At 40.9% G+C, this 23,098-nt stretch overlaps 2 protein-coding genes across 2 annotated transcripts in view; one reads left to right on the top strand and one right to left on the bottom strand.

Annotated features, from left to right (window-relative positions):
- The window catches only part of LOC138949196 (phosphatidylinositol N-acetylglucosaminyltransferase subunit C-like), a 41,585-nt gene extending 30,416 nt beyond the window's left edge, over positions 1–11,169 (bottom strand). The window contains exons 1-2 of the mRNA XM_070320975.1: positions 11,063–11,169; positions 1,381–1,450 (exon numbers count right to left, since the gene is read on the bottom strand). Coding sequence (XP_070177076.1) covers positions 1,381–1,450; positions 11,063–11,162 — 170 coding nt within the window. The 5' untranslated portion in view covers positions 11,163–11,169. The remainder of the gene's footprint in view (positions 1–1,380; positions 1,451–11,062) is intronic.
- A 194-nt stretch (positions 11,170–11,363) lies between these two features.
- The window catches only part of LOC138949193 (cilia- and flagella-associated protein 157-like), a 21,289-nt gene continuing 9,554 nt past the window's right edge, over positions 11,364–23,098 (top strand). The window contains exons 1-9 of the mRNA XM_070320972.1: positions 11,364–11,675; positions 14,844–14,965; positions 15,217–15,366; positions 18,175–18,328; positions 19,266–19,533; positions 19,793–19,923; positions 20,515–20,665; positions 21,002–21,213; positions 21,497–21,701. Coding sequence (XP_070177073.1) covers positions 11,518–11,675; positions 14,844–14,965; positions 15,217–15,366; positions 18,175–18,328; positions 19,266–19,533; positions 19,793–19,923; positions 20,515–20,665; positions 21,002–21,213; positions 21,497–21,701 — 1,551 coding nt within the window. The 5' untranslated portion in view covers positions 11,364–11,517. The remainder of the gene's footprint in view (positions 11,676–14,843; positions 14,966–15,216; positions 15,367–18,174; positions 18,329–19,265; positions 19,534–19,792; positions 19,924–20,514; positions 20,666–21,001; positions 21,214–21,496; positions 21,702–23,098) is intronic.

The raw sequence follows: 23,098 nt of genomic DNA, 5'->3' as shown, positions 1-23,098 counted from the left end.
GTTGATTTTTGTTTGAATACATGTTCACATCTTGTTCTGATTTGATTTTGTTTGCAGACTGTCCGTATGAAGTACTGCGTGGAACTAAGAATAGATTGACTGCTGAAACAGTAATCTTTTCAGTTCTTTTCAGTTCTTTGAGTACTTGTTTGATCGTTGTTTTGTTTATTGGTGTTCCTGTAACACACACACATTCCTAGGGTACCTAGATATGCAGATTATTGCTGTCGGGGAATGCCACTTTTCACAAATGAAGATCAAGGTAGATACTAAATAATGCAGTTAACTTTTATTGTGTAATAGGTTTACTGTTAACTGTGTATTAGAAAACAATGTGTGACACTGTGTTATGTAACACACTCCAGTTAAAATTTTAAATGCAATTCATTCCGCAGTAATTGATGAAAATACATTGTTACTGCCCAGACACAACTAAACACATGCTGGACCCCAAAATGGAAAGTAATCCAAGAGTTTGTATTTGTGACTCAAGTGTCCCACAAATTCGACACCTTTTCTGAGCCATGACCATATACTAGATGATTACCCGCTTCGCCGGGTACCGGCTTCGCCGGGAAGAAGTAGAGCCGAATACCAGGATGCGCCTGGGACCGGGTGTACGCCGGCTTTGCCGGCGCACGAAGGAAAGGAGATAAACGCGCAAAACACTGGAGACCTTCTAAAAATAGTAACGTGCAGTGACCTTCTAAAAATAGTAGCGTAGTAACGGGAATATGGATTGACGCCACACGGAGGAAGGGAGATAATCGCGGCTGAAAACACTGGAGAAGATAAGGAAGAGTTACTGTTAGTGGATCCCGACAACAACAAAAACAAAAAAAACGGTTCAGCGCGCACAGCGCTGCGCGCTGAGAGCACGTGTTGAAATATCTCATCGATGAGGTTGTGTCCGAGGTGTAGCTGAATACGGTGTCCAAATTTGAAAAAGATCCACCGAGAACTTTGGCCGTGCATCGCGAACAGACAGACAGACAGACAGACAGACAGACACTAGTCGTATATATATATAGATATGTTAATGTGTCTATAATAAAAATGATTTGAAACGTCGAGAAAGGACCCAGTCTATGAACTGGAAGAAGAAGAACAACAACAATTAAACAAAACTATTGGTAGGGTGCTCAGAAGCGTAACAATGGTTAGCATTTTTACCCACAAGCAAGCAATGACACTTTTAAGATTTTCAACTGTCAGAAATGAATATAATCCCTCTCTCTGAAGTTCGACATAGACTTAAATCAAAAACAGCATCTTTCAATCTTAAACCAATGCAGTCTAACTAAGTAAACGGTAAAAGCAACGGACTTTAAGTAAAACATCAACTTTTTGTTGCCGAGGTTACAGTGTACATGTACCTACCTGCTCAACTGCTGCGTAATTATTCCAGATTCCACAACCAGGCTCTGATAGGAGTAGGTCCTTGTGTACACTGAAAACAAATAATAAATTTGCCAATTATGACTCAAACATACAGTCTGATTCCAAGAACCAGGACCGATTTCGGATTATATTTACAACTAGCTGTACCCAATCTTTACGAAACCTCTTCAGTTATTTCTTGGAACCGTCTTTGATCAAAGATTTCCTCCTTTAGTCAGTCGGCTAAGGACCGTTTTGGTTACTTTTTGGCGTCACGTTAGCAAACACATTTTTCTGATAGATTTTAACACCACAACACTAAATCTAAAGTTTTGGGGCAATATTCCAAACCACCGGTGAGAAAAACATTGGTTTGTGTGTATGTTTTCCTTCTTTGGCGTTACTATTCTTGTTTTGAGGGTTGGGTTCATAAAACGGACATAAAACTTAAACCGCTTGACAGAAATTCTATACCTGTAAATCATTCGAAAGAGAAGGCATTAATGTACACGTTTGTGCCACTTAAAATGACGTAATTATCTGTTTGTTTTTGTAATTATGACGTAATTCAGTATGCTAACAAAAATCATAATGAGGCAAGTAATCGGCTTTGGTTTTCAGTGTTCTTTCTTTCTTTCTTTCTTTCTTTATTTGGTGTTTAACGTCGTTTTCAACCACGAAGGTTATATCGCGACGAGGGAAAGGGGGGAGATGGGATAGGGGAAAGGGGGGAGATGGGATAGAGCCACTTGTTAAGTGTTTCTTGTTCACAAAAGCACTAATAAAAAAATTGCTCCAGGGGCTTGCAACGTAGTACAATATATGACCTTACTGGGAGAATGCAAGTTTCCAGTACAAAGGACTAAACATTTCTTACATACTGCTTGACTAAAATCTTTACAAACATTGACTATATTCTATACAAGAACCACTTAACAAGGGTAATAAGTTAAGAATTTTATGGGTGAGAAAAGGAAAGTAAAAGGACTTTGGGGAGGCAGAAATAGAGAAGAAACAAGAAAAAGATCCTAATTAGGTTCACGGCATCGAGAGTGATGCGACCTTCTCTCAGAAATTAGTAGAGAAGGCTCCCCCATCCACCACCCGGGGGACGCGCCTCTACGCCAATTAGGGGGCGCGAGGGTTTTCAGTGTAAAACATTTGAACAGTCCCAAGAAATGAAACATACACATGTTAAATTTAAAAAAATAAGGAAGGCAAATCAAAAAGAGCATCTTAATATCATTTGCAGGTTTAAACCTTTTGATTGTGAGTAGGTTCAATGCCGTATATTCGGCTATACTGATAGCGCGCTGACGCCAGGTGTAAACAAAGCGTAGTCGCCAACTTCACACCCCAATTCAATACAAAATGTGTCTCTTTGAAACCACGTACAGCTTAAATTCATATTTGTGGGAATGAGTAAGAATTATATTGAGTACATGTTTGTTTTTCAACGAGAAATATACACGTTAACGAACATACAAACCGATTTGCTGTAGATCTGTCCTCACTCAAGCATGTTCGCCCACTTTCATCCCATCTTACACGCTTCTTTGTCGATAAATAGACTGACAAGCCAAACTATTATGTTAATTGATGTGTCCTGCGTTGACATGTGAAATATCAACATTCAAAACAGTCTGTATTGTGCAAACATTCAAAAAGAGATGAAGCAGTCAATACTGTGTGGTAGCGCACGAGAGAGAGAGAGAGAGAGAGAGAGAGAGAGAGAGAGAGAGAGAGAGAGAGAAAGAGAGAAAGAGAGAGAGAGAGAGAGAGAGAGAGAGAGAGAGAGCAATCATTGAGATTGTTATGTAAATCTGTTTCAGCACGCACACACACACACACACACACACACACACACACGTACGCACGCAGACACACAAAGACACATACACAAACATACCGACAAAATGACAGACATACACACAGTGAGACAAACCGACACAGAAACACGCACACATGCACGCATGCACTTATGTACGCGAACAAAGACGTAGAGATGCGTATAGAGAAACACTTACGCAACCAAAACAAGTCGCGTAAGGCGAAATTACTACATTTAGTCAAGCTGTGGAACTCACAGAATGAAACTGAACGTAGTCCGCCGCTAGTGCAAAAGGCAGTGAAAGGGACGAGCCTGTTTGGCGCTGTAGCGGTTGCGCTGTGCTTCATAGCACGCTTTACTGTACCTCTCTTCATTTTAACTTTCTGAGCGTGTTTGTAATCCAAACATATCATATCTATATGTTTTTGGAATCAGGAACCGACAAGGAATAAGATTAAATAGTTTTTAAAACGATTTCGGAAATTTAATTTTTATCATAATTTTTATATTTTTAATTTTCAGAGCTTGTTTTTAATCCAAATATAACATATTTATATGTTTTTGGAATCAGAAAATGATGAAAAATAAGATGTACGTAAATTTGGATCGTTTTATAAAAACATTTTTTTTTTTACAATTTTCAGATTTTTAATGACCAAAGTCATTAATTAATTTTTAAGCCACCAAGCTGAAATGCAATACGGAAGTCCGGCCTTCGTCAAAGATTGCTTGGCCAAAATTTCAATCAATTTGATTGAAAAATGAGGGTGTGACAATGCCGCCTCAACTTTTACAAAAAGCCGGATATGACGTCATCAAAGGTATTTATCGAAAAAAAGAAAAAAACGTCCGGGGATATCATTCCCAGGAACTCTCATGTCAAATTTCATAAAGATCGGTCCAGTAGTTTGGTCTGAATCGCTCTACACACACACACGCACAGACAGACACACACACATACACCACGACCCTCGTCTCGATTCCCCCTCTACGTTAAAACTTTTAGTCAAAACTTGACTAAATGTAAAAATGTGTGTCCCTTCACAGACAGCCCTATTGGGGAAATCAGACCCTCCTCGGACGGACCGAGTTTCCAAAGAGAATCTGCCACACGGAGGAAGGGAGATAATCGCGGCTGAAAACACTGGAGACGATAAGGAAGAGTTACTGGTAGTGGATCCCGACAACAACAAAAACAACAACAAAAAATCGGTTCAGCGCGCACAGCGCTGCGCGCTGAGAGCACGTGTTGAAATATCTCATTGATGAGGTTGTGTCCGGGGTGTAGCTGAATACGGTGTCCAAATTTGAAAAAGATCCACCGAGAACTTTGGCGTTGTGATGTGGTCTAGCGGCTTTGGTGTGTCGGTATGGGGGCCCGGGTAGCTCAGGTGGAACCAAAATCGGTTCAGCGCTGCGCGCTGAGAGCACGTGTTGAAATATCTCATCGATGAGGTTGTGTCCGGGGTCTCTCTGAATAAGCCCACCAAATTTGAAGCAGATCCATCGAGAACTTTGGCCGTGCATCGCGCACAGACAGACAGACACACAGACACTAGTCATATATATATATATAGAAGGTCAAGGATGAAAGTCGCTTGTTCAGTACAATGCTTGATTCTATCAGGTGCCAGGAGAAAAGGTTCCGTACTCTATTACACATGTTGTATGCATGTTGCGACCCATCTCGTCATCGGCGCTTTTCCGGAAATGACCTGCGCTTTGTAAGAATTCCAACAATGGCCGCCATTGTAGGAATTCCAACTTTGCGCTACGCGATTCTAGAAATGTACCGCGCGCATAGTGAAAATTGTGCTCTTTCTTAGAATTCGATGTAAAATGATACAAGTCATGATGGCCTATGATGATCCTTGTGTTTTAAAGTGATCAATGCTTAGTCTTGAAAAAGCAGATGCATTCCCGTACGAAACGTTCTTATAAGAAAATGGACCCAATTTCATATAAGATTCTTATAAGAGTCTTGTATGACAATCTATATATATATACGACTAGTGTCTGTCTGTCTGTCTGTTCGCGATGCACGGCCAAAGTTCTCGGTGGATCTTTTTCAAATTTGGACACCGTATTCAGCTACACCCCGGACTACAACCTCATCGATGAGATATTTCAACACCTGCTCTCAGCGCGCAGCGCTGTGTGCGCTGAACCGAGTTTTTGTTTTTTTGTTGTCGGGATCCACTACCAGTAACTCTTCCTTATCTTCTCCAGTGTTTTCAGCCGCGATTATCTCCCTTCCTCCGTGTGGCGTCAATCCATATTCCCGTTACTACGTTACTATTTTTAGAAGGTCACTGCACGTTACTATTTTTAGAAGGTCTCCAGTGTTTTGCACGTTTATCTCCTTTCCTTCGTGCGCCGGCAAAGCCGGCGTACACCCGGACCCAGGCGCAGCCTGGTATTCGGCTCTACTTCTTCCCGGCGAAGCCGGTACCCGGCGAAGCGGGTAATCATCTAGTTTCATATATGTGGCTTATAGGTATTTTAAATGCAAATGAGGTGAATTCTTATAAGAAACTTATATGAATCATATATGAACCTATAAACTGAGCTCATACAGGTCTCTTATATAAATCTTATATTCTCTTATAAGAAAGCTATAGGTCTCTTATATGAAATATTCATATATATGAGACTTACAAGAATCTTATATATGAAACCTACATCTCCCTTATAGGATTCTTATATGTCTCATATATGATATTTATATGTCTCATACTAGACACACGACCTTGACCTACATTTGTGTTTACAAGGGAAATAACAGCAACAGTGACCTGCTTAACCCAATTTAACTGTCTTGACTTTGAATTGTATAATGAATCCAACTGCAAAATACCTTTTGGTTCAGTATATATAGGTCCAATTCATTCTTCTTACTCGGCGTGACGTTATCAAATGGATCGGCTAGCTTTGGCCCTAAGGGGCACAACTCCGCTCATACTCTCTTCGCGCCGCCATATTGGATGCCGTCTTTGTTAGTTTTCTTCATTGCACTCTTGTTCTTTTTGCGTATTTCACTGTGTATGCAGACAAAATGAAGAAAACTGTGCATGCATGAGTCCAAAGGGGATCTGCCTTTTTAACACAACAGCACAACATAAAAAGTAAAGCAAGAATACATTATTATATTCATTTATTTATTCTTTATCTCAAATTACCATGCAGACAGTGCACCAAAATTCACAAGATAAAGCTCTCAAGACAGGCAAATGAGGTACAATGCAGCTCAGGTAACTACTGCAAAGTATAATTTTCAAAGCATCCTATCACAGTGTTCATTCAAAAGGCACAACCGATGGACAATTGTTGATTAGCGCACTGCACACAGCAAAAAATTAACCAGTTATAATCGTCTTCTCCGCTCAGTAACTTCCTTCCAGTTGTCACCCTGATGGTAAACAACTTTAGGGATCTTAAAGTGTGCCTGCTGACTGCAGTTTTTGGCCACACAACGTGTCATTTTCACTTTTGTCGAGTCGCCACCCAACGCTCAAGCACTGTCAGAGATCGTGCAAGGCATCCAACATGGCGGCGGATGACCAATTCCAGAGAGTTACGACCCGTGATTCTCATACCGCGCGCGCCGAGTAGAAATGCTGTTGTTAACTTGAGTTTCTGCAATGGGCCTATATATACATATCTTTACTGAAGTTGTGTTTATTTTGAGGGCAAAAACAAACAGATCTCTAAATCACTGGTCACAAGAAGAGGAGTAAGACATGTTCATTGTCCTCTTCAAATCCAATAACTTTGAAACTTTAAATTATGAACAAGAAACAACAAACAAGTTACAGCCACAAATAATTTTCTTGAATATGCACAGCTGTCACAGTTTGTTGTTGCTTGAACCAAAGTAGTGCTGGTAAACATGATTTGATCACCTGATGCAGAACCAGAACTATAAAGTAAAACAAATAATGGAGGGAAATTCTGGATTTTGAATAAAAACACAAACCTGTCAGTGTCAAGCTGTTGGGTTGGTTGGGCTGCCAGCCACCCACAAACATCAGCATGATATAAACATTCTCTTCACATATTCATACATCAAGTCCAATTATTTCTGTAAGAATTTTGCATTTTAGTCCTGCTCTTTCACTGATTTTCTGCTAAACATTCACAGAGCTGCTGTCACAAAGATGGCCGTTCAGTCAGGGGGAGATAATGCTCAAGGCAAACCATCCACTTCCTGTTCATATATGTGAACAGCTCAGATCATGGGTAATTTTAACACCTTCACATTTAAATGCTTATTTTATAGCCATCCATTAAATTGAGAAGAAAACAAAGCATACTAAACTGCTAAGCATGAATCAAACAATAAGAAAATAAAAAGAACCAACAGCATCGTTTTGTATGTGTGGGTAGTAAACACGTTTTATTTACAAAACACGGCGGAAAATGGCGACAAATTTGTTGCACAGCGACAGGTCACTTTCTTCAACCAAGGCCAGTACTTTCATGCATGACAAAGGAAAGCAAATATGGCCTGAATAATAAAGTTATAGTGTTCCTTTGCGTGTCTGAGTGATAACCAACTATCTTCTGAAACGTAATTGCACTCAGCAGATTTGTCTTCCGCTCATAACTTTCGTGTCACACGGTCTTTGCGACAAACAGATAGATCGCATTCTCGCAGAAAATCATTGACAACACAGACCAGTCATTTTTAGCATTGCATTTGGGAAGGGCTACTATTATAGTGTGTTTTAAGAAAGAAAAACATTACAGTATCGGCAGAACACGACCAAATGAGTTTTCGTGTCACAGCGTTATGGGCGTGAGATTGTTTAGACTTTTTGTTCTCACACTGTAGCAAAATCATTGACAACACAGACAAGTCAGTTTTAGCATAGACATTGGGAAAGGCTACTATTATAGTGTGTTTTAGGAAAGAAAAACATTATAGTATCGGCAGAACATGACCAAATCATGACAAATGAGTTTGCGTTTTGGGCGTTATGGGCGTTTTTTCACACTGCAGATCATATCTCAAAAACTACGGAGTGGATCTTTATGAAATTTGATATGGATATTTTTGACTGGATTTTCTCATAGAAGGTTTTTCCGTTTATTGATAGGACAGTTTGATGACGTCATATTTTACCGTTTGCCAAAAGGTCGAGGCAGCACTTTCACAGTTACAGTTTTTCATCAATTTGATCGAATTTCTTATCACACAATCTCAGATCTAGGCCGGATTATGGGATTGCATTTCAGTTTGGTCACTTAAAGTTTTGTTATTAAAATGTTTGTTCGAAATATGTCATTTTTTCAAATTTTTAAAAACTAATATTTGAAACAAAAAATTTATATTGGTGTATTCCCTATTGCGTCCTGTATCTAAAACTATATAGTTTTGTTGGTTTGTATTGATAATTATGCTTAAAAATGAAGAAAACCGATAAATAACCACTATCTTTATTTATGAAAAAAGACACTTAAAAACAACTTCTATCTATTCCTTACCATTTTCTGATTCCAAATATATATAGTTTCATGGTGTTTGACGTTGAAAATAGGCTAAAACTTAACAAACTCGGACCGTTGAATGGAAATTATACTTCCAAGCTCCGTGCAGCTGACAACATGATAAAAACACGTCATTTCAAGTGTGGAACACGCTCATGACGTCATACTGAAAGGTGATGAATTATGGCTTCACCTTGCGATGTTTCATTTCAAACATGGTAACATTTTTAAAGGGGTTTCTTTCTCAGATTTCTGTTTGCCCTCTGTCTGTCTCTCTATGTCTCCGTCTGTCTGACTGATTCAATTAAATGTGTAATTACTTAGTTTTGCAAAAGTCAAACTAAGTATGATATACCTAATTGATTCAGGTCTCTAAATTCTTATTGTAAAATTGTGAGTTTTATTCAAAACAAATTTAATTGGTGTTTTAAACTCAATAATGGGGCATGCTGTGATGAGCAGAAGAATGTGTGTTTACGAGCAGAAAAAGCCCATCAAAGTCAAGAATCATGTTTTTCTTTTTCTATTTTCACCGTGTAGCTTCCTACAGACACTAAGCAACAGTGTGGTACCACTTACAGTGCAATATCTTGTACTTTGTTTTTGACGTCTGTGCAACACTTCATTGACCCATGATCTGAGCTGTTCACATATGAAACATATATGAAAGCCAGTATTGCCAGTAATTCAGCATTGTCAAATTTTTTTTCCAAGTCCTGAATTCTCCTATGCAGAAACTAAGTGCTGATTCATATAAGAGTCATATAAGATTCATATAAGAAACATATATAAGAGAACTATAGGTTTCTGGAAGTGCAGGTTCTCATATATATATATGATTCATATATGATTCTTATATGAATTGGGGTATTTTTCATATAAGAGACTTATAAGAAACCTATTCCTACAACTGACATACATAGCATTTTACTTGTCATATATATGAAACTTATATGTTTCTTATAAGAAACTTATAGGTTTCTTATAATGTCTCTTATATGGCCATATATGTTCATTTCGTACGGGTTGTATAACGCACCAAACCAACCGAATTACAAAAAGCAAAAACGCTTTTGATAACTTTGGCGGGCTGTAACAACACAGTTCACAGGGCTGTAACAACACACCACACTACCAAAACGACCAAAACGCACCAATTTTACGTAATTTTTAACGTTTCAGATCTTACATTTTACAACAACAAAAACACAACAAGAGTGTTCCAATATAACTTTTCACTGGTAACTATCGATTGTAATAATTTTTTACTCAGTCTTAACTGATTATATATATTAAACTCACAAAGTCTCTCTGGGCTGCAGAGACAGCATTACGTCCCTTTACTGAGTAGGCTCTTGTCCCTGCATGGTAATCTAGGCTCTTGAAACGTAATGTGCAAGTCTCTGCGCTATACTGATGTGATTGATTGTTGCAAAATGTTGATTCAAATTAAAGATGATTTCAGCCTGTTGTAACAAACTAACACTCTACTCTGAGAAAAAAAATCATTGTGTTCAAAATAGATCGAGACAGCAGCAACTAGCTAGCTGCATGCGCTGAGTGTCACTGAGAGAATTGTTACACAGTGTACCCCCACACCCCCAATTCAAGACTTCCCCTGTGTAAGACCTTGCTTTTTCATATATACCTTATTCATGACCTGTGAAAAGGGTATACTTTTTTGTGCCAGTCGAAGGGTTGCCATTTCTAGAACGAGGCAGCTCGTTTCCGGAAATGTGGCGCTTTGTTGGAAATCAAATGAGGTTTCGGGAAATCCCGATTATTCCAACTCTGCCCTGGATTCTTACTTTGCGCCCAACATGCATAAAGAGCGATTACTTCCCTTTGGTTATTTGATATCTTAACATCGCTCTGCCTCATTCTATTTAAGATTCTAGCTGTACCCATTTTTCTGTAAACATCATTAGTGATTTTTTGGAACAGTCCTTGACAAATGATTTTCCCCATGTCAGAATACATACGCATCGTGCATTTTGTTACACTCACAGAGTCACACACACATACACATGCACAAATATGCGCACACACATACACAAATAGGCCTATGCGCTTGCACACACACACACACACACACTCACAAATATGCGCTTGCACACACACCACATACACAAATATGCGCTTGCACACACACTCACAAATATGCGCACACACACACACACACACACACACGTGCGCACGACTTATTACCGAGCCACTCCGTTAATAGATTAGATGTTTGTTAAACTTGTGTTTCCAAAGCTAAACTTCGGGAGTAATACTATAGAAGCAGTCTGGGTACGTGACGCTTGACATTTTTTATCTTCAGAAAATTAAACATTAAACATTAAACAGCAAACTCACAGTTTTTCTGTAACTCTTCAAGGAAGGATTTATCGACATAGTTATCCGGAACACCTTGGTTTTCATACAAAATTTTACGCCATTTCGGACCACCCGCCATTTTGAAGATCATGTGACATGAAATATCGGGGTTGTAAAACTTAGATCCATCTTTATTTATTTTTTATGTATTGACACAAACCTTACAAATCTGTCATGCTTTTTCAAAGAAAAACACAAGGTAATGTCATGTAATCAGGCAGACCATTGTGCATAGACATTGCCGCACCATCGCTTACACTTTCCGTTCCAACCTTTACATTATTGTCCATAGAAACGGCCGAGAAAACAAAGATGGCGGGCTAATCTGAGAATAACATCACAAGTCATATTGTTTGTTTCTTTAGGCCTCGGGTCACGATTTCTTCGGCCCAGTTTCTTCGTGAGCTCTTCGAAGTCGTCAATACCGATTCAAGATGCCGCCCAAGAAGAAGAAGAGTGGGAAAAAGGGGAAGAAGAGTGGAAAGAAGTCAGGACGCAACACCCCTGCCAAATTCCAAGGAGAAAGTTTGAATGAGAGTAGCAAGGAGTATTTCCTTGTGCAGATCCGCGACCTCGAGAACAGATTGATAAGGTGAATGTTTCACTTATTTTTTCTTGCAGTTTGTTCTATAATTTGAACAGAAACAAATGATGAGAACAAATATAAAAGTAAAATTATCACTCTCCCAAACACACATAGGGCCAAGGCCTAACACCACACTACACCACATGTCAACCCGGGATTTGTAAAAATGTTAAAAAAAATTACAAATTACGTCGAACCTAAAACCGCGATTTGTAAAAATATCGCATTCCACCTCCCCCCCACTATGTCTTTGGTAGTGAAGTCCACAACTTTGAGATCACAGTAGCAAAGGTCAAGAAACTGCTCTCTGGTTTGAAGACAGATAAGGCACAAGGCCCGGATGGTATCAACCCATGTGTCTTGGCTAAAACAGCTGAGTCTTTAGCATATCCGGTAGCAAGACTATTCAGACTGTCGTTGGAGAACAGTGAGATTCCAGAAGACTGGCGACAAGCTTATGTGACACCGGTTTTCAACAGAGCCTAGTAACTATCGTCCGGTCAGCTTGACATGCATCTTATGCAAAGCTATGGAAACCCTTGTCAGAGAGGCAGTAAATGATCACCTGAGGTCAAACAATCTCATCTGTGAGAATCAGCATGGGTTTGTGCAAGGGAGATCATGTGTGACCCATCTTCTTGAAGCACTGGATGATTGGACAAAGATTCTAGATGAAGGAGGCAGTGTTGACATAGTTTACATGGACTTCATGAACAGTTTCAAAGGAAGGCTGGACAATTTCTGGGCAAACAGACCAGAGAAATTCTCGCCAACGTGCTACCAATAACCGCCCGCGCATGCCACCAAAAAAGTGTTATTGGAGTACCATTCGACAGGATCGATGAACAGGCCTAAGGCCTTAAACATCGCAAGTTCAAGTTCAAGTTCAATACATGCCTTTTATTATTATTGATATTTGTTGTTTAGAGCCTCTATGCTGGGTGGTGGGGGGTGGTTTGGGCCGGATAGGTAAAATGTTACGATTTTTAGCATAACAAAGAAAGAAAAAAAATTCTAATAGATCCCTTGACTTTGGGGTAGCGCGACTCTGTTGCTGCTAGTTTTCCACTGGGAGGAAGCGACCCGAATTTCCCAGTGATAGGACAACAATAAAGTAATGGGGAAAAAAATATTCTAATAGATCCCTTGACTTTGGGGTAGCGCGACTCTGTTGCTGCTAGCTTTCCAGTGGGAGGAAGCGACCCGAATTTCCCAGCGATGGGACAATAAAGTAATGAAAAAAAAAGAAAAATATCTAATAGATCCCTTGACTTTGGGGAAGCGTGACTCTGTTGCTGCTAGCTTTCCACTGGGAGGAAGCGACCCGAATTTTTAGTGATGAAACAATGAAGTAATGGAGAAAAAAAAAAAAAAAAAAAAAAAGATCCCGTGACTTTGATTTGATAATATTGGGCGCATTTACATGATTTGTAAAACATTTTACAAATCGCGCCCCTTGATTTGTAAAATGTTTTACATTTTTACAAATCACGGGTTAACACCACAAACACACACACCCACACACAAACTATCAGAGGTATGTTTTCACAAACACACACACAGCTTTGACCGTCATGATATGCAAGACACCCGGTTAGTCTAGTAAAGATTTCCTGGAGGTTGTTGGAAGCGTACTTGTTTTTTACTTGCAGAAACTTAGTGCCCTTCATGCAGAAAGATAATTTTACTATCCATTGTTGATGTGCATATTATAATGCAGCAATATTCTATGCATGAAAATACCACCACCTGTCAGTGAATGTTTAAAAAGAAAAAAGATTTTTTTGTTGTAAACGCCAAAAATTACTCTAAAAAAATGTGTAATGACTTCTTTTTTTTTTTAAAGGTTAAATTTACACATCAATTTTGCACATGATTTACCTGTATTGCTGCTTTTGTTTTTATCTTCATATATACATAAAATCTGCTTGTTCAGCATTGATTATATGTAGAGAATCTGAGCATATGAGTTCTGAATTGATTCTGTGATATTGCTCCTTTGAATACAATAGATATTAACGGCTATTGTGTTTTCAGTGTAGCAATTGGGTCTGATATTTAGCCAAGACAAGTATAATGCCGACGAGTCAAAGACGAGTCGTATTATACTTGGGTGAGTCTAAATATCGGTCCCTATTGTTACGCTAAAAACACAATAGCGTTTATATTGCTATTCTGACATAATATTCTGTGTTGAAAACATGTTTTTCTATGCAACAACTACCAGAATGGTCCATGTTGCCTATTGCAGACGACGGTTTAGTGCGCATATCCCTCGCGCATGTATCCACGGAAATCATCAAACATTAAAAAAAAACATGGACATGTATCACAAAGAAGACTGGATGTTTGGCATTACGTCAATATGCCAGGTTTCATATGACGTCACATAGCCTGCTTGCTTATGTTTTATTCTATTTATTGTTCGAAAGTCTGCGGATGGTGATTTAGGGTATGATGACTGTGGTACATCTGTGGATGATAAGAAAACAAGGATTGTTTCAGAAGAAAGTCAACGACTAAATGTTTTAGACCGGTAACTTTGTTTCAACATTGCATACAATGGGCGTTGTATAGGAAAAGGAGAGTTTGCTGATTCTGTGCTAAACATTGGAAAGACTGTCTTCTAGAATGCAGCTACTTGAATTTTGCAAGGTTAAAAAAGTGGATTTTTCACGGAATGTATTTCATGTACGGTCAGAAAAAAAATGTGCAAATTACACCAGTCACAGAAGCAAACCTGGCCAGGTATGCGTGTACTTCATACAGGTCAAAGAAACCAGGAACATGCATGCGTCTTTGTTATTGCGAATATGAAAAGAATATTTGCCAACTTCCGATGATCGAAATAGGGATGTGTGAGACTATCCAATCATAGCCCCCGAATTCCCCACTGTGTCTATCAGAATAGCAATATAACAATTTGTCTTGTAATCATTACCATTTAATAATTATGTATAGTTTTAATGATAAGTACCATTTACCAATTTTTTGTTGTTCACCAATTTTATTTTCAATGAACCTGTCCCTTCCAACCAAACTGTCTTAGGTGGGAGCATTTGAATATTTTGACTTGACTTGATGTGATCTCTTGACCAAAATAAGACCATAGAGGCTGACAGGAAAAGACACATGGTACTCACAGTCACAGCCTGTCTTTGTGTTGTGCGACAGGTATCAAAAGAAGTGTGATGAGCTGGAGGTTCTCAACGGCCAGTTCAATGACAAGTTCACACAGATGGAAACAGACAAGAGGGAGGTGGTGGCTTTTTGGAAGAGACAAGTGGAAGCAAAAAGTAAGGTTGATGCTACTTCTCTCCTTTTCTCGCTTGGTGTGTGTGCGTGTGTGCGTGCGTGTGCATGCGCATGTGTGCATACATGAATAAGAGAAAGATCGAGCATGTAAAAACAAAGAAAATAGTTCCCCACTCTAAGAACCACACTTACGAGACAAACTTTTCTGCTGACAACCACCGAGTCAACCAGTGAATCGTCTGTACTTACTGTTAGAACTGATGAACAACTCATGATTGCTTTAATTTTGCAGCTGATGAGATTGCTGACTTGAACGATCGTTACATTGGACTGCAGCAGACACGTGACAATGAGCGGGAGCAGTTTGAGCTGCAGATCCAACAGCAGCGCAATGAATACCAGGAGATGAAGGACCAGCTCACCTCAGAAAACATGATTCTTGGTACGCTGACGATTTTTTCTAGCATGACCTTTGTTGTTTACTTTTTCTTCTTTTACTGCTGTTGTTGTTAATTGTATTGCAACTGACCTAACAACCTTTTACTGCTGTTGTTGTTAATTGTATTGCAACTGACCTAACAACCTTTTACTGCTGTTGTTGTTAATTGTATTGCCACTGACCTAACAACCTTTTACTGCTGTTGTTGTTAATTATATTGCCACTGACCTAACAACCACTCCACACACTCTCTTACTGCTGTTGTTGTTAATTGTATTGCCACTGACCTAACAACCACTCCACACACTCTCTTACTGCTGTTGTTGTTAATTGTATTGCCACTGACTAACAACCACTCCACACACTCTCTTAGTAAATGGTTCTAAATCTGATTTCAACTTCTGATGACTGAGTAATGTTTGTTTGTTTGTTGTTGCTTATCCTGCTTTTTGACTCACATGCGAAGCAAAAGTGAGTCTATGTACTCACCCGAGTCGTCCGTCCGGAAAACTTTAACGTTGGATATTTCTTGGACACTATTCAGTCTATCAGTACCAAATTTGGCAAGATGGTGTATGATGACAAGGCCCAAAAAAACATACATAGCATCTTGACCTTGCTTCAAGGTCAAGGTCGCAGGGGCCATAAATGTTGTCTAAAAAACAGCTATTTTTTCACATTTTTCCCATTTTCTCTGAAGTTTTTGAGATTTAATACCTCACCTATATATGATATATAGGGCAAAGTAAGCCCCATCTTTTGATACCAGTTTGGTTTACCTTGCTTCAAGGTCAAGGTCACAGGAGCTCTTCAAAGTTGGATTGTATACATATTTTGAAGTGACCTTGACCCTGAACTATGGAAGATAACTGTTTCAAACTTAAAAATTATGTGGGGCACATGTTATGCTTTCATCATGAGACACATTTGGTCACATATGATCAAGGTCAAGGTCACTTTGACCCTTATGAAATGTGACCAAAATAAGGTAGTGAACCACTAAAAGTGACCATATCTCATGGTAGAAAGAGCCAATAAGCACCATTGTACTTCCTATGTCTTGAATTAACAGCTTTGTGTTGCATGACCTTGACCTTGGGTCAAGGTCACATGTATTTTGGTAGGAAAAATGTGTAAAGCAGTTCTTAGTGTATGATGTCATTGCTAGGTTTAGCTGAAGGTCAAGGTCATGTAAAGGTCAAGGTCAAGCATGTGAGTCGTATGGGCTTTGCCCTCTTAAGCCAAGTTATTATTGTGATGATGATGATGATGATGATGATGATGATGATGACAGGGGGCGAGCTGGCCTCACTGGAGGGGTTCAATGTGCAGGAGGATCTAATGGGACAGGCTGATCTTTCTTAACCCAGTGTGAGATTTTCAGTGGGGCGACCACCCCCAACCCAGCGTGTCCCCGGGTGGCGGATAGGGGAACGGTCTTCAGATATGGAGATCAGCCGCTTAATTGCGGCCGCGGACCAAACTGGCGGTGTTTCCTACCAGGGCGGAGTGGGGTAGCAGGCGGCACTGCTACCCCCTTTGAAATGCTCCATCGTCCATTGACGGGACTCATCTAATGCGATTAGTGGCGCATTAAAACCCTAGCTCCGGGTGGGATCCCGGCAAATCCTCCCCCCTGTGCTCTCAGGGTAGGACGTACGGGCCATGAGCTAAGGGTGAGGTAACCCCGACAGAAAACCCCGAATGCTGAAGACGGAGGACCCGGGCCGCACGGCGCATTCTAACAAACCATGGGTACACGCGCTTACGCAAATGATGACACAATAGTGATGATGATGATGATGGATGATGATGATGCTGATGACAGGGGGCAAGCTGGCCTCACTGGAGGAGTTCAAGGTGCAGAAGGAGGACCTGATGGCCAAGTTATAATAGTGACTAGCAGTACCAGTTTTTTCCCGTAAACCTCCAGTTATTTCCTGGAATGGTCCTTGATAAATGATGATTTCTTTCCCACATCATAAAAATTAACGCTTAAAACATGTTTTATTACACACACACACAATCACTCGCAAAGATAATCACTTGCACATACAAACACACACTCACGAACACTCACAGATATACTGACAAACGCATGCAAGCCTGCGAACACGCAAGCATACGTACTAACGCACCCCCCCCCCCCCCATCCACTGACACACACTTGCCTGCACACACGTAAACATGAACACAAATACTCGCGCGTTAGCATTCCTGACAAAGGGAGAGACAGACAGACACGAATAGAACAAGAAGCAGCAGACACACAGATAAAGAACCATGCAAATACTCTTTTTCCCGTACTCGTTCATACATAAAATCATACGCACTAACATGCACGCACGCGCACAAATACACACACTGACAAACACAGACACGAAAACGCTAAAAGAAGAACATATTCTTGGCTTGCCTCGAGTGACCGAGACTTGTCCAGCTGAAGTTTAGCACAATGACGCCACAAACATCATGACGCAGAGAACGACACTGACAGTGACGTAATGAATTGATGACATAGTCAGGAGACGTGAGCCAAGTTCGGCCAGCCCAGACTGGCAGGATCCTCGATGGCTCATAGGATATCTACTGTTAATCGCCGTTTTTAACGACTCCTTTCAGGTTTGGTTTTCCAAAAGTACCTTATGACACGATGTAAGTGGCAAAGAACATTTCCTGAAATTCCCGTCTCAGTCGGTGCAGCCGTTTCGGAGCCTTTAGTCATCAACACACACACACAGTCACACACAGAAACGAGCTTTATAAGTTAGATGTTGATGATGATGATGATGATGACGATGCTGATGATAGGGGGCAAGCTGGCCTCACTGGAGGAGTTCAAGGTGCAGAAGGAGGACCTGACGGCCAAGTTCGCTATGATGGAGGAGGAGCTGAAGAAGAAAGACAAGGAACACAAGGAGAACATCTACACGCTGGAGAAGAAAGCTGTCATGGACAAAGACAGGTGAGAAGACAAGCCATTCCAGGAAGATGGCTGAAGTCTACAGTGAAACACCCAAATTTGAGACATACCCCTTTTAAGACCTACTTTTTCAGATTTTCTATCAATAACCTGTGTAAATGTACCTTAATTTTTAAGACCCTTGTTTTTAATAACTGATTTTGCCTGCCCGGTCTCCCCTTAATAACTGATTTTGCCTGCCCGGTCTCCCCTTAATAACTGATTTTGCCTGCCCGGTCTCCCCTTAATAACTGATTTTGCCTGCCCGGTCTCCCCTTAATAACTGATTTTGCCTGCCCGGTCTCCCCTTAATAACTGATTTTTGCAGATTGTTGGAGGTCTTAAAAGGGGGTTCCACTGTACTACTGAAATGCTTGATGTTATGTCCAATCTTTGTGAATTTGTGTGAGACTTGCAACTTTCCCGTCCCACCTTATAATCTTTCTTCACATGTTCATTGTTGAAAAAGCTGACAGCCAAAGCGGGAACAAACCGGGCAGCATCACAATTGTATGTGCAGGGTTTAGCCTGGGAGAAAAAGGCAATGGGACATTTGTCCCCCTCAACTAAATTCCGATGGGACATAGTCAAAGGCAAGAAGCGTCAAAGATGCATGTACGCGTTTTTGACCAAAGATGCACAATGGTGCAATATGGTGCCATTTGAGAATTATCCGCCATGTCGTGTTATCTGTGTGTGTGTGTGTGTGTGAGTGATCCGATGTAAAGTGTACATTTGGTGGTGCAGTGGTACGTAATCTCAATGCGCCCTTTGACGCACTGAAGGGAATTGTGATGGGACATTTTCAGATTTAACGCGCCAATGGCGCAGGGCGCACTAGTCGATGAAACCCTGAGTGTGTGTGTGTGTGTGTGTGTGTGTGTGTGTGTGTGTGTGTGTGTTTCAGTCACAATGTCTCATCCCAGTCAGTGTTTTGCAGGTTGAAGAAAGAGATGATCCTGCGGGTGAACCAGGTTGCGGCTGAGTTCAGAAAGGTGTCCAACAAACAGATGGCCGAGACAACCAAACGCACCATTCGTGAAAACGTGTCTATCAACGCTCAGCTGGCCAAGATGTCTGACAAGACAATGGAGCTGATTCAAGAGAACGATGAACTGAAGCAGAAGGAGAAGAAGCAGAAGCAACAGATTGAAATGCTGGAGGCTAACGAGAAGGAACTGGCCAAGAAGAACCATAGCAGTCAAAAGGTAAGCTGACACAATTAATCAAGAAGCTTTTGTTCCCAAAAAGCAAGCACATTTTTCTGCTGTATGTTGCATACTATAGACACTGTTGTGAAAGAAGTATGTTTTGAATATTTTTCTCTTTTAATATTGCCATGTGATTTTGTATAAAGTTCTGCAAGTGGCTTTTTCAGACAGAAATATGTGACACTGTCTATGTCATTCACATCAGTGAAGAAATTAAAACATGTGATTGTGTATGTATGTTTCTCCATGTGTACAGATCATCCGCATGCTGACGGAGAAGTGTCGCAACCAGGAGGAGGTGATCGCTGACCTGGAGCTCAGGGACCAGGAACACCAGGAGCTGGAGGCTGAGGCAGACTTACTGCGACAGCAAGTCAACGCCACACGGTACTTCACTCACTCCTTATCTCGGCTAGCTTTCTTCATAGTTTACAACAGATATTCCAAGCTACGTACATGATGCTTTTAAATCTTACTATCATTGCCCTTGTTATTCTTATCGCTGCTTCTGTTTCTCAGTGTACCAAAGCAATGATTCCAAGTTGCAGTTGTTCACAAATCTCATTGTCAGTGTTTTTTTGTGTTCATTCAACATGTTTGGGTGAATATGGTCAATCAGCTGAGAAGCTTGAATGGATCTAAGGTAGGAGAAGCTTGAATGGATCTAAGGTAGGAGAAGCTTGAATGGATCTAAGGTAGAAGCTTGAATGGATCTAAGGTAGGAGAAGCTTGAATGGATCTAAGGTAGGAGAGCAGGGGTAGGAGGACAGGGACATGGTGATGCTCAATCACTTTTACTTATTGTGACTGAACAGAAATTTGTGCTCATTTCTTACATTCACTGTATGCAGGGTTGAGGATTTAATTTCTTGATAGAGACAAGAATATTTCTTTCAAGATTCCTCACATTAACACTAACATCATCACAATTACTCAAGTTTAATAAAGCTTGTTACAAAATCTTGCTTTCTTTGTTAGAGAGGAGATTCAGAACATTGCATGTGAGAATGATCAACTGGAAGAGCAGCTGAGTAAAGTCTGTACAGAACGAGACTTGGAACGTTCCCACAGACGGCAGGTGGACAGAATCTTATCCAGAGCAGCAGAGGCACTCAAGTCGGCACTACAAGTAAGTCAAGCGCTTTATTCAACTGCCTGTGGCAAGTCACGCCCGATCATGTTTCTCCTCTTTTAACTGTTCTGATGGACATTGCAAAACTTTTACTGTGAAAAGTTCAAGATACTTAACCCAAAACTAAGTTGTGGGGTTTGTTTGCCTGCTATGTTTCTGTTTTGTTTTTGTATTTTTGGTGTGCTTCTGTTTTTGAAGATCAGAACAGTGTAATTAAATGTCAACAGTGGTAACAATGATTGCCATTCTTTTTTTTTTAACCATGCTATTTTTATAAAAGAAAAAACACATGTTTGTCTTTTTTTTTAAAGCATCCATGCTACTTTTTCTCAGAAAACATCCCCAGAGGATGAAGAAGATGATGAAAACGGAATGAATGAGACAGAGCGTCGTGACCACATGTTGGAACAGCTGTTAATCTTGCTCAACTCGGCTGCTGCTGTTGGCTTGGGCCCTGACCCCGGCGACCTGGGCAAGCAGTATGAGGAGACCACGCAGAAAATCACACGTCTCCCTGTCAGTGGCAGCAAGGCTATCCAGAAGGGGTGAGCTCAATATTGTCATAACTGAATGTAGTGGAATCTGTCAACTTCATGTGCAGACTCAGAGACGGTATCCATGTCCCATTCCAGTGTAACCACATTGGTACATAAATGACTAAGGTCATCCTGCCATAAGTGCAGGTGGCTGATTACACCTAAACACGCACACACCTGGGTAGCGCGACTCTTGTCGCTGCTAGCTTTCCACTGGAAGGAAGCGACCCGAATTTGCCAGCATTGGGATAATAAAGTAAATGCAATGAAATGTGTCCCTTATATGTTTCAGTGATGTGCCCATGTCCCCTGTGGCGCGAGGCGGTGGTACCTTGCCGCACTATAGCCTGGGTGACCTGGGTCTCATTCCGCGGCCCAAGCAGAACATCCCCACCTTCCTGGAGCGCACACAGACGCTCTCCGCCACCACCAGGCTCGGCGGTCTGCGCAAAGTCCTCACTCGATCTGTTGCTGTGCAGACTGTCAGCGCTCCAAAGGTAACGGGAGTCCCAGGATTTGAAACTCAATGCAACAAAAACTAAACTGGCACACAAGCTATATTAATTTCATACAGCTGTTGAGGCTAATCCCCCCCAAGGAAATTTGGGCAGCTTTTTCCTTTTGGGAAAGTAAACTGCCCGAGTCAAGCACAACTACTTTGACACGTGTGTAGGTAATAATCCACAAGCTGAGAGCAAGGTTGTCAACTTTCTGTTCAGTTAGTTTCCTCTCTTATCCTCTCTAGGCTTAACTACTACAACTTGGTTCTGTCTGGTGTTCCCTTCAACCCTCCTTTACCTCCTCCAAAAGGTTCAGAACTGTGACCACATGTTGGAACAGCTGTTAATCCTGCTCAACTGGGCTGCTGCTGTTGGCTAAATTGGACCCTGACCCCGGCGGGTTGTGCTGCGTAAGCTACACCTCTCCTCATAAAGTTCCAGTGGCTTCCTGTTGAAGCCAGAGTGGAGTACAAGATAGCGTGTCTTGCTTTTTCGGCACTTTGGCACTCTTCCCCCATACCTATCCTCGTTACTTTACATTTACGAACCCTCTCGCTATCTCAGGTCCAGCTCAGAAAATCTCCTTAACCTTTGCCCGACCAGGTTATCGACTACACACAAAGACATTGTGGGGCCATGCGGACCCATGCTTCTCAAAGAAGGAAAAATATGCATACCCTTCCGTAGACCCATGCTTTCCAAAGAAGCAAAAACGTGCATCCCCTTCCGTAGACGCCGTGGTTAAATTTCCGCGAAAAGTAATTAAATAAAATTATTAATTTAATAATTACTGTGCGGACTAAAGCTTGTAGGGCTCTTCCTCTACTGTTTCTTCTTTCTCTCCTTTCAGTATCTCATTCTGCCCTTATTCTTCTTCTGTCACGCGTTTGCCAAGTGTTGCATGTCACGCTAGCTAACACGATGTGTATACTCCGGAGATGTGCTGTTTTCAGAAAATAAAAGGTGAATGTGGGTGGATTTATTTGCACCGAAAAGAGAAGGCATTTCTGCACACGGTTTTGTCAGAGTAATTGTAATTCTATGTTGCTTTCAGGCAGTAGTGAGAAGTATGAGATATAAGTTTGGACAGGCTTTCTTTCATTAGAGTGACCTTAGCATGCTACGTTTTAAGACAAATTGCTACGCTGTTACGCCAAGCTTAAAATTGCCATGCTCAAACAAATAATCGCAAGCATGCTGCAGTGCGCTCTTTCTTGTGAGCCCTGGTTACTCATTTCTGATTCTCACTCCGTATAGCTGTCATAAATCATTTTCCACACTGAAAAGTAGCACTGCAGACACTCTCTATTGGGAATTACCAGGCATGAGAATCGAAAAAAGTTAAAAAGGCTGAATATGTGTAAGTAATATCAAAGTCGACGGTGCGATGCGCC

The sequence above is a fragment of the Littorina saxatilis genome, linkage group LG15 (assembly GCF_037325665.1).
Source record: "Littorina saxatilis isolate snail1 linkage group LG15, US_GU_Lsax_2.0, whole genome shotgun sequence".
NCBI lineage: Eukaryota > Metazoa > Mollusca > Gastropoda > Littorinimorpha > Littorinidae > Littorina > Littorina saxatilis.
The sequence above is the reverse complement of the archived record's forward strand: the minus strand, read 5'-3'. Positions and strand labels throughout refer to the sequence as shown.